This window comes from Dipodomys merriami, unplaced genomic scaffold (assembly GCF_024711535.1).
Source record: "Dipodomys merriami isolate MVZ:Mamm:240054 unplaced genomic scaffold, mDipMer1.0.p SCAF_120, whole genome shotgun sequence".
NCBI classification, from domain to species: domain Eukaryota; kingdom Metazoa; phylum Chordata; class Mammalia; order Rodentia; family Heteromyidae; genus Dipodomys; species Dipodomys merriami.
Window position 1 is genome coordinate 1,482,308 of NW_027202494.1, and position 15,238 is coordinate 1,497,545.

At 48.1% G+C, this 15,238-nt stretch overlaps 1 protein-coding gene across 1 annotated transcript in view; it reads right to left on the bottom strand.

The window, feature by feature from the left end:
• Nucleotides 1-14,417, bottom strand: part of LOC138823527 (ubiquitin carboxyl-terminal hydrolase 10) — a 50,205-nt gene extending 35,788 nt beyond the window's left edge. The window contains exon 1 of the mRNA XM_070016901.1: nt 14,314-14,417. Coding sequence (XP_069873002.1) covers nt 14,314-14,334 — 21 coding nt within the window. The 5' untranslated portion in view covers nt 14,335-14,417. The remainder of the gene's footprint in view (nt 1-14,313) is intronic.
• Nucleotides 14,418-15,238: the final 821 nt, after the last annotated feature.

The window sequence follows — 15,238 nt, forward strand, 5'->3', positions numbered from 1 at the left end:
ATCTGAGGATCTCGGTTCAAAGCCAGCCTGGTCAGGAAAGTCCCTGCAATTCTTCTTTCCAATTAACTACCAAAAACTGGAAGTGACGCTGTGGCTCAAGTGGTACAGTGCTCATCTTGAGCTGAAGAGGTCAGGGACAGTGCCCAGGCCCAGAGTTCAAGACACACGACAAGAAAGAAAGAAAGAAAGAAAGAAAGAAAGAAAGAAAGAAAGAAAAGAAAGAAAGAAAGAAGAAGAAAGAAAGAAAGAAAGAAAGAAAGAAAGAAAGAAAGAAAGAAAGAAAGAAAGAAAGAAAGAAAGAAAGAAAGAAAGAGAGAAGAGAAGAAGAGAAAGAAAGAAAGAGAGAAGAGAAAGAAAGAGAAGAGAGAGAGAAAGAAAGAAAGAGAGAGAGAAAGAAAGAGAGAGAGAAAGAGAGAGAGAAAGAGAAAGAGAGAAAGAGAGAGAGAAAGAAAGAGAGAGAAAGAAAGAGAGAGAGAAAGAAAGAGAGAAAGAAAGGAAGAGAGAAAGAAAGAGAGAGAAAGAAAGAGAGAAAGAAAGAGAGAGAAAGAAAGAGGAAGAAAGAAAGAGAGAGAAAGAAAGAGGAAGAAAGAAAGAGAGAGAAAGAAAGAGGAAGAAAGAAAGAGAGAGAGAGAGAAAGGAAGGAAGGAAGGAAGGAAGGGAGGGAGGGAGGGAGGGAGGGAGGGAGGGAGGGAGGGAGGGAGGGAGGGAGGGAAAGAGAGAGAGAGGGAGGGAAAGAGAGAGAGAGAGAGAGAAAGAGAAAGAGAAAGAGAGAGAGAAACAGAAACAGAGAAAGAAAGAAAGAAAGAAAGAAAGAAAGAAAGAAAGAAAGAAAGAAAGAAAGAAAGAAAGAAAGAAAGGAAGGAAGGAAAGAAGGAAAGAAGGGAGGGAGGGGAAAGGGAAGGGGAAAGGGAAGGGGAAGGGGAAGGGGAAGGGGAAGAGGAAGGGGAAGGGGAAGGGGAAGGGGAAGGGGAAGGGAGAAAAAGGAAGGAAGGAAGAAAGGGAGGGAGGGAGGGAGGGAGGGAGGGAGGGAGGGAGGGAGGGAGGGAGGGAGGGGAGGGAAAAGAAAAGAAAAAGAAAAAAAGGAAGGAAGGAGAGAAGAAAAAAGAAAAGAAAGAAAAATTACTGATCATGGTCCAGTATACGATGCTGATAGCCACTAGGCACATTGTGCCTGCAGCCCTTTTGAAATGGGCACTGTTTGGAGGACATCTAAAGATGTCCAGTCAATGCAAAGCAGTTTTGTTGGTTTAATCATATTCACTGAGCACCAACCATCCACAGTGAACTGTGCAAGATCATCAGAATAAATCTTTGAAGCCAGTCTTTCGTGGCTCATTTCTACAAATCTAGCTACCCAGGAGGCTGAGTCCTGGAAGATTGTGGCAGAGAAGTCTGAGAGACTTCATCTACAATTAACTAGAAAAATGCTGTACTGAGGGTGTGGTCCAAGTGATAGAACACTAGTCATAAGCAAGCAAGCTCAGCAAAAGCAGAAGGCAATGAGTACAACTCTGATGCTGGCATGCACTTGATGCATAAATAAATGAAGTCTTTGAGTATGTTAATAGAAGGTTCAGGAATTCCAAAGCCTCTCATTTCTTTTTTTTTTTTTTTTGGGGGTCCGGTCGTGGGGCCTGGACTCTGGGCCTGGGCACTGTCCCTCAGCTCTTCAGCTCAAGGCTAGCGCTCTACCACTTGAGCCACAGCGCCACTTCCGGCTTTTTTTTTTCTTTTTGCTTATGTGGTGCTGAGGAATCGAACCCAGGGCCTCAGGCATGCAAGGCAAGCGCTCTACCACTGAGCCACCTTCCCAGCCCCAAAAGCCTCTCATTTCTAATCTTAAAACTCAGGTAATTCAAGTGCTAGAGTTTGCTATTTAATTTTCTATTTGTTTATCTTATCCTATTTATTTGTCTTAGTCTATCTTCTTAAATCCTATGAAAAAGTAATCTTTGCAGGTTAAAAGTAATCTTTGCATGTTCTAGCTACTCAAGAGGCTGATATCTGAGGATTGTGGTTCTAAGCCAGACTGGGCAGGAAAAACCATGAAGAGACTCTTATCTTCAACTACCAAAAAGCCAGAAGTGGAGCTATGGCAAGTGGCTGATTGCTAGTCTTGAACAAAAAAGCTGAGGGACAGCACCCAGGCCCTGAGTTCAAGCTCTAGGACTGGCACCAAAGCAGGATTTTTAATATGCTAGCTGCATATTTTTAGTGCTTTTTAGGAGTCTGAGCTAGAATTTGTTTCTACACCACAGACTACATCTTCAAATTAGAAAATATAATTGACAACAAAAACCCATTTTTACCTACTTTTACCTACCCAGTGCTTAGAGTAGCATTAAAGTACAAAATGGTAAACAAAGTTAACTTGCTTTGTTACTATTAAATAGCAGGATGATAAGCAAAGCATTCATTCAAGAACTTGCTATGTGAGACTGGTATGGTACACTCCCCACTACACAATGCCAATGGAAGCAAAAATACTGAAGCAGTCAGGCACCAGTGGCTCATGCCTATCATCCTAGCTACTCTGGAGGCCAAGATCTGAGGGTCATGGCTCAAAGCCAGCCTAGACAGGAAAGTCCGTGAGACTCTTAACTCCAATTACGCACCAAAAGATTGGAAGTAGAGCTATGGCTCAAGTGGTAGAACACTAGCCTTGAGCAACAAAGCTCTCAGGGCACACTAAGGCCCTGAGTTCAAGTCCCAGGAATGGCACCAAACAAAACACTGAAGCAAAACTATGTTGTGTTAAACAGAGCTACATACACAGACATGCGTAAGTGCCATCTGTTCTACAGGGCTCTTCACTTCACAAAATATGCTGGAACCAGCCCAATAAAAGCTGGGTTACCGAAAGCCACCTGCCAGCAACAAGGCAGGCATTTGGTATTTATTAAAGGACATGGGGATGGGGTGGAAGGGGAAGTCTGGGGATGAATAGAAGCGTGTTGGTTTAAGCTTTTTTTAATTTGCCGACATTACAAAATGAGAGTTGTCCAGTGAGAAATAACAATGTGAGATAAGGAGCTGGGAAGGTGGCTCAGTGGTAGAGTGCTTGCTTTGTGTGCATGAGGCTCTGGGTTTGATTCCTCAGCACCACATAAGCAGAAAAAGCTGGAAGTGGCGCTGTGGCTCAAGTGGTAGAGCACTAGTCTTGAGCTGAAGAGCTGAGGGACAGCACCCAGGCCCAGAGTTCAGGCCCCACGACCAACAAAACAACAACAACAACAAAAACGTGAGATAATACATATACTTCTCTTCCAGGCCAAGAAAGAAGTCAATACTGAATTTCCCATTTAATGAATCACTTTATTTGCTGAAGCGGGATCATGAGCTCAAAGCCAGTCTGATGTGAGGGTTTTTGTTGGTGGTACTGAGGACTGAACTCAGGGCCTTTTAGGTAAACACACTGTACCACTTGAACCACACCCCCAGTCCACCCGGCTACACAGGTGTGAGGTGGGTGGTCAGAGCTGCCAAAGGCACCAAGCACTATTGAAGCTTGGGGACCATCCCCACCCTTTTTTTTTTGGGTCCGGTCGTGGGGCCTGAACTCTGGGCCTGGGTGCTGTCCCTCAGCTCTTCAGCTCAAGGCTAGTGCTCTACGCTCTACCCCTTGAGCCACAGCGCCACTTCCGGCTTTTTTTTTAATGTGGTGCTGAGAAATCGAACTCGGGGCCTCAGGCATGCAAGGCAAGCGCTCTACCACTGAGCCACCTTCCCAGCCCGACCATCCCCTTTAGTAGTAGGTATTACAGGGCTTTGGGAGCCGGAGATCTGTAAAATCCCAAACTATATGCAAATAGTGTACATGTGAGTAACACACACACACACACACACACACACACACACACACACACACACACACACACACACACACACACACACACACACACACACACACACACACACACACACGTATGCAGGAAGGCTTATATGCCCTAGGGTTGAGTTTCTTGAGGGGTTCTGCCATCAACCAAATGTGAGCAGGAATTACTCACTGCCTTTTGGAAATGATGTAAGACATGCATATTAGATGCCTTTAACATAGTCTAGACATTCAGTAGACTGCTGATCTCTGTCCCTTCTCCTTCTCCAAAGGCCAGAAAATTGCTTCAACATTTTACATAACCTATTTATGCCGCATGTGTATGCGTGTGTGTGTGTGTGTGTGTGTGTGTGTGCGCGCGCACGCGCATGTCCTGAGGCTTTAACTCAGGGCCTGGACACTGTTCCTCAGTTTTTTGCTCAAGGCTCGTGTTCTAACACTAGAGCTATAGCTAGCTCCACATATAGTTTTGAATAGTTTATAGGAGATTAAGAGTCTCACCATACCTCACGCCTGTAATCCTAGCTACTCAGGGAAGCTGAGATCTGAGGATCCCAGTTTGAAGCCAGCCCAGACAGAAAAGTCCATGAGACTTGTATCTCTAATAAACTACTCAGAAAAAGGGGTAAGTGGTGCTGCAGCTCAAGCAGTAAAGAACTAGCCTTGAGACCAAGAGGCTCAGTACAGCGCCCAGGCCTGGAGTTCAAGCCCCAAAGGAAAAAAAAGTGTCTCACAGGCTTTCCTGCCTAGGCTGGCTTTGAACTGGAATCCTCAGATATCAGCCTCCTGAGTAGCTAGGATTACAGGCATGAGCCACCAGTACCTGGCTTATTTACACTTTTCTTTTTTTTTTTCCCTTTGGCCAATCCTGGGGCTTGAACTCAAGGCCTAGGCACTATCCCTTCTTTTTGCTTTTAGCACTCTACCACTTGAGCCACAGCGCCACTTTTGGCTTTTTCTGTTTATGTGGTACTGAGGAATCAAACCCAGGGCTTTAAGCATGTTAGGCAAGCCCTCTACCATTCAGCTGCATCCCCAGCCCTATTTACACCTTTTTAATACCACTGATGTTCAGTAAACACCTTCCCGGTTCTGCACATGTGGTGGGAGTGAAGGCAGCGCTCCAGAGATTTATAGTAAAGATGCTTTCCCTCATCCAAGGCTGTATCTACCCAGAAGGCCTCTTTTAGGTTTAAATAAATAGACTTGTTTTGACCCAGGTTTAAGAGAAATTATTACTTAAAATACCAAGAGAAAGCAAATATGTGGACCCCCTATTTTTTTTCTTTTTCTTTTTTCCAGCAGTCGTGGGTCTTGGGTTCTGTCCCTCAGCAACTCAGCTCAAAGCTAGTGCTCTACCACTTGAGCCGCAGCACCAATTCTGGTTCTCTGGTGGTTTATGTACTTTCTTATGGACTTTCCTGCCCAGGCTGGCTTTGAACCATGATAATCTGATCTCAGCCTCCTGAGTAGCTAGGATTACGGGTGTGAGCTACCAGCACCTGGCTCAGAACCCCTATTTCTTCCTCTCAATTACACTGTGACCCTAAAACACCTCTAAAAATATAAATGTATCAATAAAAGTATGAAGAGATAGGCTAAGGGTATAGCTAAGGGGCGCAGCTGCCGGGTGCCATCACTAACACGATAAATTAATTTTTAAATAGAGATTTTAGAAAACATTGGGCAGGAATCACCAAAACTCTAGAATGAAACTTCATTTTTTTTATACCCTCCTCTATTTCCAACAAAGTGTCAACCTGTCCTATCATAAGGGAAAATGCTGACCTTCTAAAGAGAAGGAAGAGTATGTGTTTTAATGATAAGATGAACATCTCTCCCGAGCTAGGAGCTGTCTAGAACAGGGAAAATAAAAAGACAAAGTACAGACCACCTCTTGACAGTATTAAAAGTAGTAAATAGCCAGGTGCTGGTGGCTCACACTTACAATCCTAGCTACTCAGGTGGCTGAGATCTGAGGATCACGGTTCAAAGCCAGCCTGGGCAGGAAAGTCCGTGAGGCTCTTATCTCCAATAAACCACTCGAAAACCGGAAGTGGTGCTGTGGCTCAAGCTCTCACCTTGAGCTGAAGAGGTCAGGGACAGCGCACAAGCCCAGAGTTCAAACCCCACGACCGACAAAAAAAAAAGGAGTAGTAAATAAACTCACAAGTAATTTGTTCTGACTAAACTTAAATGAATGTAATAAAATTGAAACGTATCACCTATATCTATTGGAAAGGATATGGACATGTTTATGTGACAATTCAACAATGCAGATTGTTAACTTAAATTTTGCTAAACCAAAATTTAATACATAGAATCATGTATTAATGTTATCAGTTTTACATGACAAGGTCCAGGGCATGCAAAATGTGCTTGTTAGGCAGGTGTTCTACCACATGAGCCATGCCCATAACCTTATTTTTAATTTTTGTCGGTCATGGGACTGAACTCTGGGCTTTGGCACTATCCCTCAGCTCTTGAGCTCCAGGCTACCTAGCACTCTAGCACTTGAGCCACAGTGCCACTTCTGGCCTTTTCTGTTTATGTCCATAACCTTATTTTTAAAATAAAACTTCATGTTTTTGCCCAACCCAACACATCACACTCTACCCATCTTTACAGGTTAAGATAGGGTCTCATACACTTTTTCTTGCCCTTGAACTGAGATCCTCCAGATCTCTGCCTCCCAAGTAGCTGGTATTTATTGCAGGAATGAACCACCATGCCTGGCTATTTTGTGCTGTTTTAATGTTTTCTTTTTCTACACTCCGTTTCTTTCTTTTCTTTTCTTTTTTTTTTTTTTTGGCCAGTCATGGGGCCTGAACTCTGGGTCTGGTCGCTGTCCCTCAGTTCTTCAGCTCAAGGCTAGAGCTCTACCACTTGAGCCACAGCACTACTTCCGGTCTTTTCTGCTTATGTGGTGCTGAGGAATCGAACTCAGGGCCTCATGCATGCAAGGCACGCACTCTACCACTGAGCCACCTTCCCAGCCCTTTTCTTTTCTTTTTTGTCGGTCATGGGGCTTGAACTCTGGGCCTGGGTGCTGTCCCTTAGCTCTTTAGCTCAAGGCTAGCACTCTACCACTTGAGCTACAGCACCACTTCTGGTTTTCTGTTGGTTTATTGGAGATAAGAGTTTCACAGAGCCGAGTGCTGGTAGCTCATGCCTGTAATCCTATCTACTCAGGAGGCTGAGATCTGAGGATCACGGTTCAAAGCCAGCCCAGGCAGGAAAGTCCGTGAGACACTTGTCTCCAATAAACCACTCGAAAACCAGAAGTAGTGCTGTGGCTCAAGCGGTAGAGTGCTCTGCTTGCCTTGAGCTGAAGAGCGCAGGGACAGCGCCCAGGCCCAGAGTTCAAGCCCCACAACCAACCAAAAAAAATTTTTTTTTAACTTAAAAAAAAAAGCTTCACAGACTTTCCTGCCCAGGCTGGCTTTGAACTGTGATCCTCAGATCTCAGCCTCCTGAGTAACTAGGATTATAGGCATGAGCCACTGGCGCCTGGCCTCTACACTCAGCTTCTTAAAGTACACCTACTGTAACATTTATACAGGAGCTGGGAAGGTGGCTCAGTGGTAGAGTACTTGCCTCGCATGCATGAAGCCCTGGGTTCGATTCCTCAGCACCACGTAAGCAAAAAAGGCCGGAAGTGGTGCTGTGGCTTAAGTGGTAGAGTGCTCACCTTGAGCTGAAGAGCTGAGGGACAGAACCAGGCCCAGAGTTCAAGCCCCACAACTAACCAAAAAAAGAAAAAGAGGGCATGCACATTTTTTTCATAAGGCAAGGACAAATGGGAAGTAAAAATACACTACCATCAGATGATGAGAGGTGAAATGAAGCTGCCAGATATAAAACAAGGTACCAAAAGACTGTCTTTCAATGAGGAGATACTTTCATGTGGTGAATCACTGGCTGCAAAACTCCAGTGTGGGCTTAGGGGATGGATGGCCCCTGGCTGATGAAATAGCTAAGAACTGACCTGGAGAATGGCAGGGGTCAAGAGGTCAAGGAAGACTAGCCACCACTCTCATGCAGAGGCTCTGGATGCTGAACATACACTCTCCTCTCCCAACTCTATGGGAGCCCGGAAGACAAGCTTGAACCCCCTTTCACATCACCTCCTCTCCAGCCCCAAACCACACTCTTCACCATCTTTTTCCTAGGAGAGGGCAACTGGAACCAAACAGGTATTAAGATGGAGCAGAATGGAGTGAGCAGCTTCTAGTTTTCCCAAGTCTTTAGAAGAAAGTAGGGACAGAGACAAGAACTTTCTAATAATCAGAAAACAGCGAGCTCATTAAATTCTGTAACCTTATGATTCCACATCTACCGATGGTACATTAAACCTTTGCTGATCCTTGAAACAAAAACATATCCCTTTGTCTACTTTTATGTCCCAACACTAGATTCATTTTGTTTTTCTGGAGACAGCACTTTGCCATATAGCACAGGCTAGCGTTGAACTCTAGCCTCCTGAGTGCTGGGATAACAGATGTGCACCACCATGCCTGGTCCAACCCTAGTTCTTTTTTTTTTTTTTTTTTTTTTTTGTCGGTCGTGGGGCTTGAACTCTGGGCCTGGGCGCTGTCCCTCAGCTCTTCAGCTCAAAGCGAGCGCTCTACCACTTGAGCCACAGTGCCACTTCCGGTTTTCTGGTGGTTTTATTGGAGATAGGAGTCTCACGGTCTCTCCTGCCCGGGCTGGCTTTGAACCGCGATCCTCAGATCTCAGCCTCCTGAGTAGCTAGGATTACAGGCGTGAGCCACCAGCGCCCGGCCAACCCTAGTTCTTAATCCAGCCTGCACTGACAGAAATGGTCACAGAAAAACTGTTTGGGAGACCACTTAACAGACAGGAAAACTGCAGTCCAAGCACATGCAAGTCTTTGGAAGTGAACATCTACACTGCTGAAGTGGCACTAAAGTGACAAATGACAGTAATCCAATGGCCCAAGGCCAGAAATTCCACTGCAAACACATTTGTCTCTTTTGTGCTACAGTGATTCTTGCAAGTATAGTACTAGGAAGCAATGTAGCAACCTAACTATAAAATAAAAAGCAACTTTCTATTATTTTTTATACGTTAGGACATTAACAATAAAAAGTATCCTTAGCAACCATGTTTAATGCTCCACTTGCAAACTTGAATCCTTTAATAGGAAGTACTTATACATCTGAAATTTGTAAAACAAACAAAACAATTTTGATGTAACTAATTCAACTGGGGATGATCCAACTTTTCTCCATTACTGGAACACTACATTGCAATCACAGCATGGAGCAAACATGCCACTTAAGTTCAACATTAAACAACAATTATCAAGTTTTGGGATTCCTTTCTCCTGTAAGATTTTCTATGGCTGGCATCAGCGGCTCATGCTGTAATTCTAGGTCCTCAAGAGTCTGAGACCTGAAGGATGGATGGAAGGTTGACGCCAGCCCTGAGCTGTAAATACATCTGTGAGACTCTATCTCCAATTAACCAGCAAAATGGCAGAACTAAAGATGTGATAGATTGCCAGCCATGAGCAATAAATCAAGAAGAGTGCCCTGAGTTCAAGCCCCAGAAGTGGCACACACATGAAAATTTCTTATGCATATCACTATTTAAATACTGTTAGTGCCATCTAATGTTTTACTCTGGAGAATGGGTGGGCTCACTTACTGTTCACTAGTCTCAGTGCTGCCTCACAGAGACTGGGCTGAATGAATAATGTGTTAGGGAGGTCCCGAATCTGCACAATTTACCTTCAGCAACCACACCAGGTAACCACGAACTTAGAGACGTCTGATAACACACACAGTCTCAGGGCATACTAAAATACTTTTCTCTTATACAAAGGAAAACTATTTCCACGTATCATCTCAGCATTTAAATAACTGTATTTACTTCAGTCACTGCTATGTGATACTAAAACCAAAATGTACCTGTCAAGAATTACACTAGAGCTAGGTGTCAGTGGCTCATACCTACAATCCTAGTTACTCAGGAGCTAGAGATACTGGAAGAATCTTTATGGAAGGCAATGGCCTAGAATTCACACTGGAGAAAGGCTTTAAGCACTACTTGTAGAGACACTATGGGACTTCAATGTAACTGAAAGGACTTGGAGTTTCAAATTAATTATCTCAAACCATTTAATCAGTCCTCTGATTTCTAATTTATGAAAACATTTGTGGGCTGGGAATGTGACTTAGTAGTAGAGTGCTTGCCTAGCATGCATGAAGCCCTGGGTTTGATTCCGTAGTACCACCTAAACAGAAAAAGCTGGAACTGGTGCTGTGGTTCAGGTGGTAGAGAACACTAGCCTTGAACAAAAAGCAGCTCAGGCACGGTGCCCAGGCCCTGAGTTCAAGCCCAGGACTGGCACACACACACACAAAAAATGTCAAGCCCAGGTGGCTCATGCCTATAATCCTAACTACTCAAGAGGCTGAGATATGAGAATCACAGTTCCAAACCCGCATCGGCAAGCAAGTCCCATGACTCCATTTCCAATTAACCAGTGGGGGGCAGAGGGGAGCTGGTCTTTTGGCATTTTTTTTCCTCCAAAACTGTTAACTTATGGTTGTTACTTCCAACAATAAGCAAGTAGTATGAGCTGGACAAGGTATTGCACACCTGTGAGGCTGAAGCAGAGGATAACAAGGTCCAGGCCAACCTGAACTAGATAGTAAGACCCTGTCTTAAAATACAAACACAAATCAAACAAAAAACATCACAGAATTAAGCATATGGTAAGAAAAACAGATCTGATGAATGAGTGACCATTGAAGTTGTAAGATCCTTAAGACAGTAAGTAACTGAATTAAATCATTTCATTCAAATGCTCAGAACTAGCCAAGCATACCAGCAATCTACCCAGCAGGCTGAGATCTGAGGATCAGGGTTTGAGGCTAACATAGGTGGACAAACTGCAGAGATTCATATTTCTAACCAGCAAAGCCAGAACTAGAGACCTGGTTCAAATGGTAGAGTGCTAGCCATGAGCAAGCAAAAATTTGAGGCCCTTGGGCTGGGAATGTGGCTTAGTAGAAGAATGCTTGCCTAGCACATATGAAGCCCGGGGTTCAATACCACACTTAAGAGAAAAAACTCAGCTGGGTGCCAGTGGCTCACGCCTGTAATCCTAGCTACTCGGGAGGCTGAGATCTGAGGATCAAGGTTTAAAGCCAGCCCAGGCAGGAAAGGCCATGAGAATCTTATCTCCAATAAAACCACTAGAAAACCGGAAGTGGTGCTGTTGCTCAAGAAATAGAGCGCTCGCCTTGGGCTGAAGAGCCAAGGGACAGCGCCCAAGCCCAGAGTTCAAGCCCAACGACCGACAAAAAAAAAAGAAAAGAGAGAGACAGAAAAAACTCAAAGTGGCACTGTGGCTCAGGTGGTTTCGTGCTAGCCTTGAACAAAAGAAGCTCAGGGATAGTGAGTGCCCAGGCCGAGTTCAAGCCCAAGAACTGGCAAAAGATAAAAAGAAAAAAAAAAAAAAAAAAGAATTTGAGGTCCTGAGTTGAAGACTCACAAATGCACATACACACGCACACACACAAATGCTCAGAACTGAGGCAAGATGCAGTAATTAAATCCTATCATACCTGATTCTATTATTTCCTTTACTTTCCTTTTCAAAATAACTGAGAAATCCAACTATTTCTTTTGTTCCTTCTCCACACTAGCCCTTGTAAACACTGAAATCATTATTTCAAGAAGTTTAAACTCAAGTATTGCTCACAAAGTTATGTTTTAAGCTATGATGGACTGGTCCAGTTTTCTGATGTACAGGCAATAATTGTCTAAAACACACTGACAAGACCAGAAATAAAATTATAGTTACATTACATACCATCACTAGCTAAGCCTCCATCAGTTGTGCACTGATATTTCCTTATTAAAGGAAGTGAATTATTCATGTTTCCTTCACCTCAGAATCATCAGGAATAAAGCAGGTGCCAGTGGCTCACACGTGTAAGTCAAGCTATTCAAGAGACTGATACCTGAGGCTCAAGGTTTGAAGCCAGCCTGGGCAGGAAAGACCCATGTAACTCATATCTCCAATTAATCACCAAAAAGCCAGAAAAGTAGAGCTGTGGCTCAAGTGGTAGAGTGCTAGCCTTGAGCACAAAAACTCAGGGAAAGAACTTGGGCTCCAAGTTCAACCCCGAGAACAAGCACACAAAAAAAGAAAAGAATACCAAGAATACTGTTATTATACAATAGTTCATAATGAGCCTTATGCCTACTCAGACTAACTTTTAAAATCAAGTTATTTAACTGGCATTCCAAGTTGTGGAAAAGGCAAATACCAAATCTTTTAAGAGCCTCTCTGAATAATATAGTTGCCAGAATTATTCAACAACTACTGTGCACATACCTTTTTGGTGCAAAGAACTATATATACTAAATGTAAATGTAGCCAGGCTCTGGTGGCTCACGCCTGTAATCCTAGCTACTCAGGAGACTGAGATCTGAGGATCGTGGTTCAAAGCCAGCCTGAGACTCTTTATCTCCAGTAAACCACTTAGGAAACAGGAAATGGTGCAGTGGCTCAAGTGGTAGAGAGCTAGCCCTGAGCTGACCAGCTGAGGGACAGCATTCAGGCCCAGAGTTCAAGCCCTATGACCAACAAAAAAACAAGAAGTTTAAAAAAAAAAAAAAGTAAGCCTACAGGGCTGGGAAGGTAGCTCAGTGGTAGAGTGCTTGCCGTGCATGCATGAGACCCTAGGTTTCATTCCTCAGCACCATATAAGCAGAAAAAGCTGGAAGTGGTGCTATGGCTCAAGTGGTAGAGTGCCAGCCTTGAGCTGAAGAGCTTGAGGGACAGCACCCAGGCCCAGAGTTCAAGTACCATGACTGCCAAAAATAAATAAATTTAAACCTACAGGTGCTGGGAATGTGGTTTAGTGGTACAGTGCTTGCCTAGCATGCATGGAGCCCTGAGATCAATTCCTCAGTACCACATAAACAGAAAAAGCCAAAAGTGGTACTGTGGCTCAAGTGACAGAGTGATAGCCTTGGGCAAAAGAAGCTCAGGGGGGCTGGGAAGGTGGCTCAGTGGTAGAGTGCTTGCCTTGCATGCTTGAGGCCCTGGGTTCGATTCCTCAGCACCACATAAGCAGAAAAAGCCGGAAGTGGTGCTGTGGCTCAAGTGGTAGAGCGCTCGCTCACCTAGAGGTGAAGAGCTGAAGGACAGCGCCTAGGCCCAGAGTTCAGTCCCCAGGACCGACAGACCAAAAAAGAAAAAAGCAGTGCTCAGGTCTTGAATTCAAGCTCCAGGACTGGCATAGAGAGGGAGAGAAGGGGAGAGAGGGAGGGAGAGAAGGAGAGAAGGAGAGAGGAGGGAGGGAGGGAAGTCAAAGCAGGAAAGGTCCGACAAAAGCTAAGTACCTCAAATTTAGCAGGAAGACTGTTTCCTGAAAGAGCTACGTTTTAACAAGATTTTCCACCTTTAAATTCTACAACATGCATTAGTTATTTATTTCAAGTTGTTAAACATTGTTTAGAAGCAGGAGGCCCTGAGATCAAGAGTGCGGTGGCACCTATTCCCAGCAGCCTGAAGCAGGAGGGCCTCGAGTTCGAGGCCAGTCCCGGCCTCAACAAAACAAAGCACACTCGTTATTTCCGAGGGGTCGGCGGGCCGACCTCCTTCGCCAGGGACGGCAAACCCAGTGCTGGGGAAGGGGTATTGTCTTCCACTGCGGCTTTCCAGGAGCCGGCCTCCTCGCCGCCGTCCCCGCAAAGCCCCCACTGAAGCCGAGTCTGCGGGCCCGGCGAGGCTCGGCGAGGGCCGCACGGGGTCGGGAGGCGGCCCGGCGGGGGCTGCCCGCGGCCTTCCACGCCGAGGTCTGGGCGCCGCACGCACGCACGCACGCACGCCCGGCCCGCTCCCCGGGCACAGGACGTGAGGCCGCCCGGACGCTGGGGCCGCGGCTGCGCCGGGGGGGGGGGGGGGGGGGGCGAGGGTCGGCCGGGCCGGGTGCGTGCCCGGGTCACTCGGAGGCACGTTCACGCGCGGCCCCCGCCACTCGGCCCACTTCTCGCAACAGCAGCCCGCGGCTGACCCCCCGCCCGGGGGTCAGAGGAGCACCGCGCCCCGCGCTGGGCCGGGCGCCGCCTGGGGGGCGGGGAGGGGCGTGGGCCGTGGCCACCGCGCACCCCGCGCACCCCGCGCCCGCCCGCCGCCCGCGCAGAGGCCGCCCGGCCCGCCGCACGGTCGGCGCGTCGCCGCGGGCTCGGCCGCGACCCCGGGGCGCGGGGCGGCTCCCGCCCGCCGGCCCTGGCCGGTGGTGAGCCCACCCTCCGAGGCCCGGCCGCGGGGCGGCGGCGGGCGCGCGGCGGCGAGGGGCGCGGCGCAGGCCTAGGCCGGCAGCGTGTCCGCGCCTCCCCCACCGCGCCGCCCGCCCCGCGCGCCGCGCCCGCCGCCCAACGCCGCCGCCAAGGCGCGGGTCCTCCGTCCACACCGCGGCCGGGACTACCTGCGGGTTGTGGAGGGCCATGGCGGCCCGATTCAATGAGGCTCGGCACTGCTCCGGCGCCTCACGCCGCGTCCCCCGCCGCCGCCATCTTCTCGCCGCACTCACACACTCGCAGCGGCCGCCGCGCCTGCGCACTGACGCGCCGCGGGCGGGAGGCGCTGTTCTGCGCCTGCGCGCGACAGGTGGGCGTGCGCCCGGCCGCGACCCTGCAGCCCGCCCGAGCCGCGCTGCGCGGCTCCCGGAGGCCGCTGCCACGCACGTGCGTGCGGGCGGGCGTGGGGCCTGCGGGCGGGGAGGGCGGCGTCGGGGGGGGGGGGGTCCCCGCGGGGCCCGGGGGCCCGAGCGGCCGGCCGCAGCGGGGGAGGGCGTGAGGGTGAGCTGCGCAGCGCCCAGGCTCCTCACCCCCGGGGGCCCCGCGGCTGGCACGGCGCGTCCCGGACCCCCGCCCCACGGACGCCTCCCGGGCACGGGCATGCGGACGACGCCGGGGCTCCCTGGTCTGACAGTCGCGATGCTGCTATCCATTCGCTCATGGGTCTCCTCTTGACCGACGCCTTTTTGCCAAGCGTTGGAGAACCCCAAAAAGTAAAGATAAACGAGAGCGTGGGACTCCACGGCGAGTGCTCCGCGGGGCCCCAGGCCCGGCCCCTGGCCCCTGCGCCCCGCCCCACCCGCATCTCCCATCCCCACACCTCCACTGTAGGATTTCAGACTGTGCTGCGCCTTCCTAAGCCTTGGTTTCCCCACCTGTGAGTGAGGAATAAAATGTCTTCGGAGGAAAAGTACATCCTTTTGAGACAGGAGTTTGTTACCCAGGCTGTCTCCAAACGGCATCCTGCAGTCCCAGCCTCCTGAGGGCTGGGCTGAAGACCCCAGCCTAGAATTCAGCCTAGAATTCGGATCTGTGTGAGGTGGGGAGGGAGCC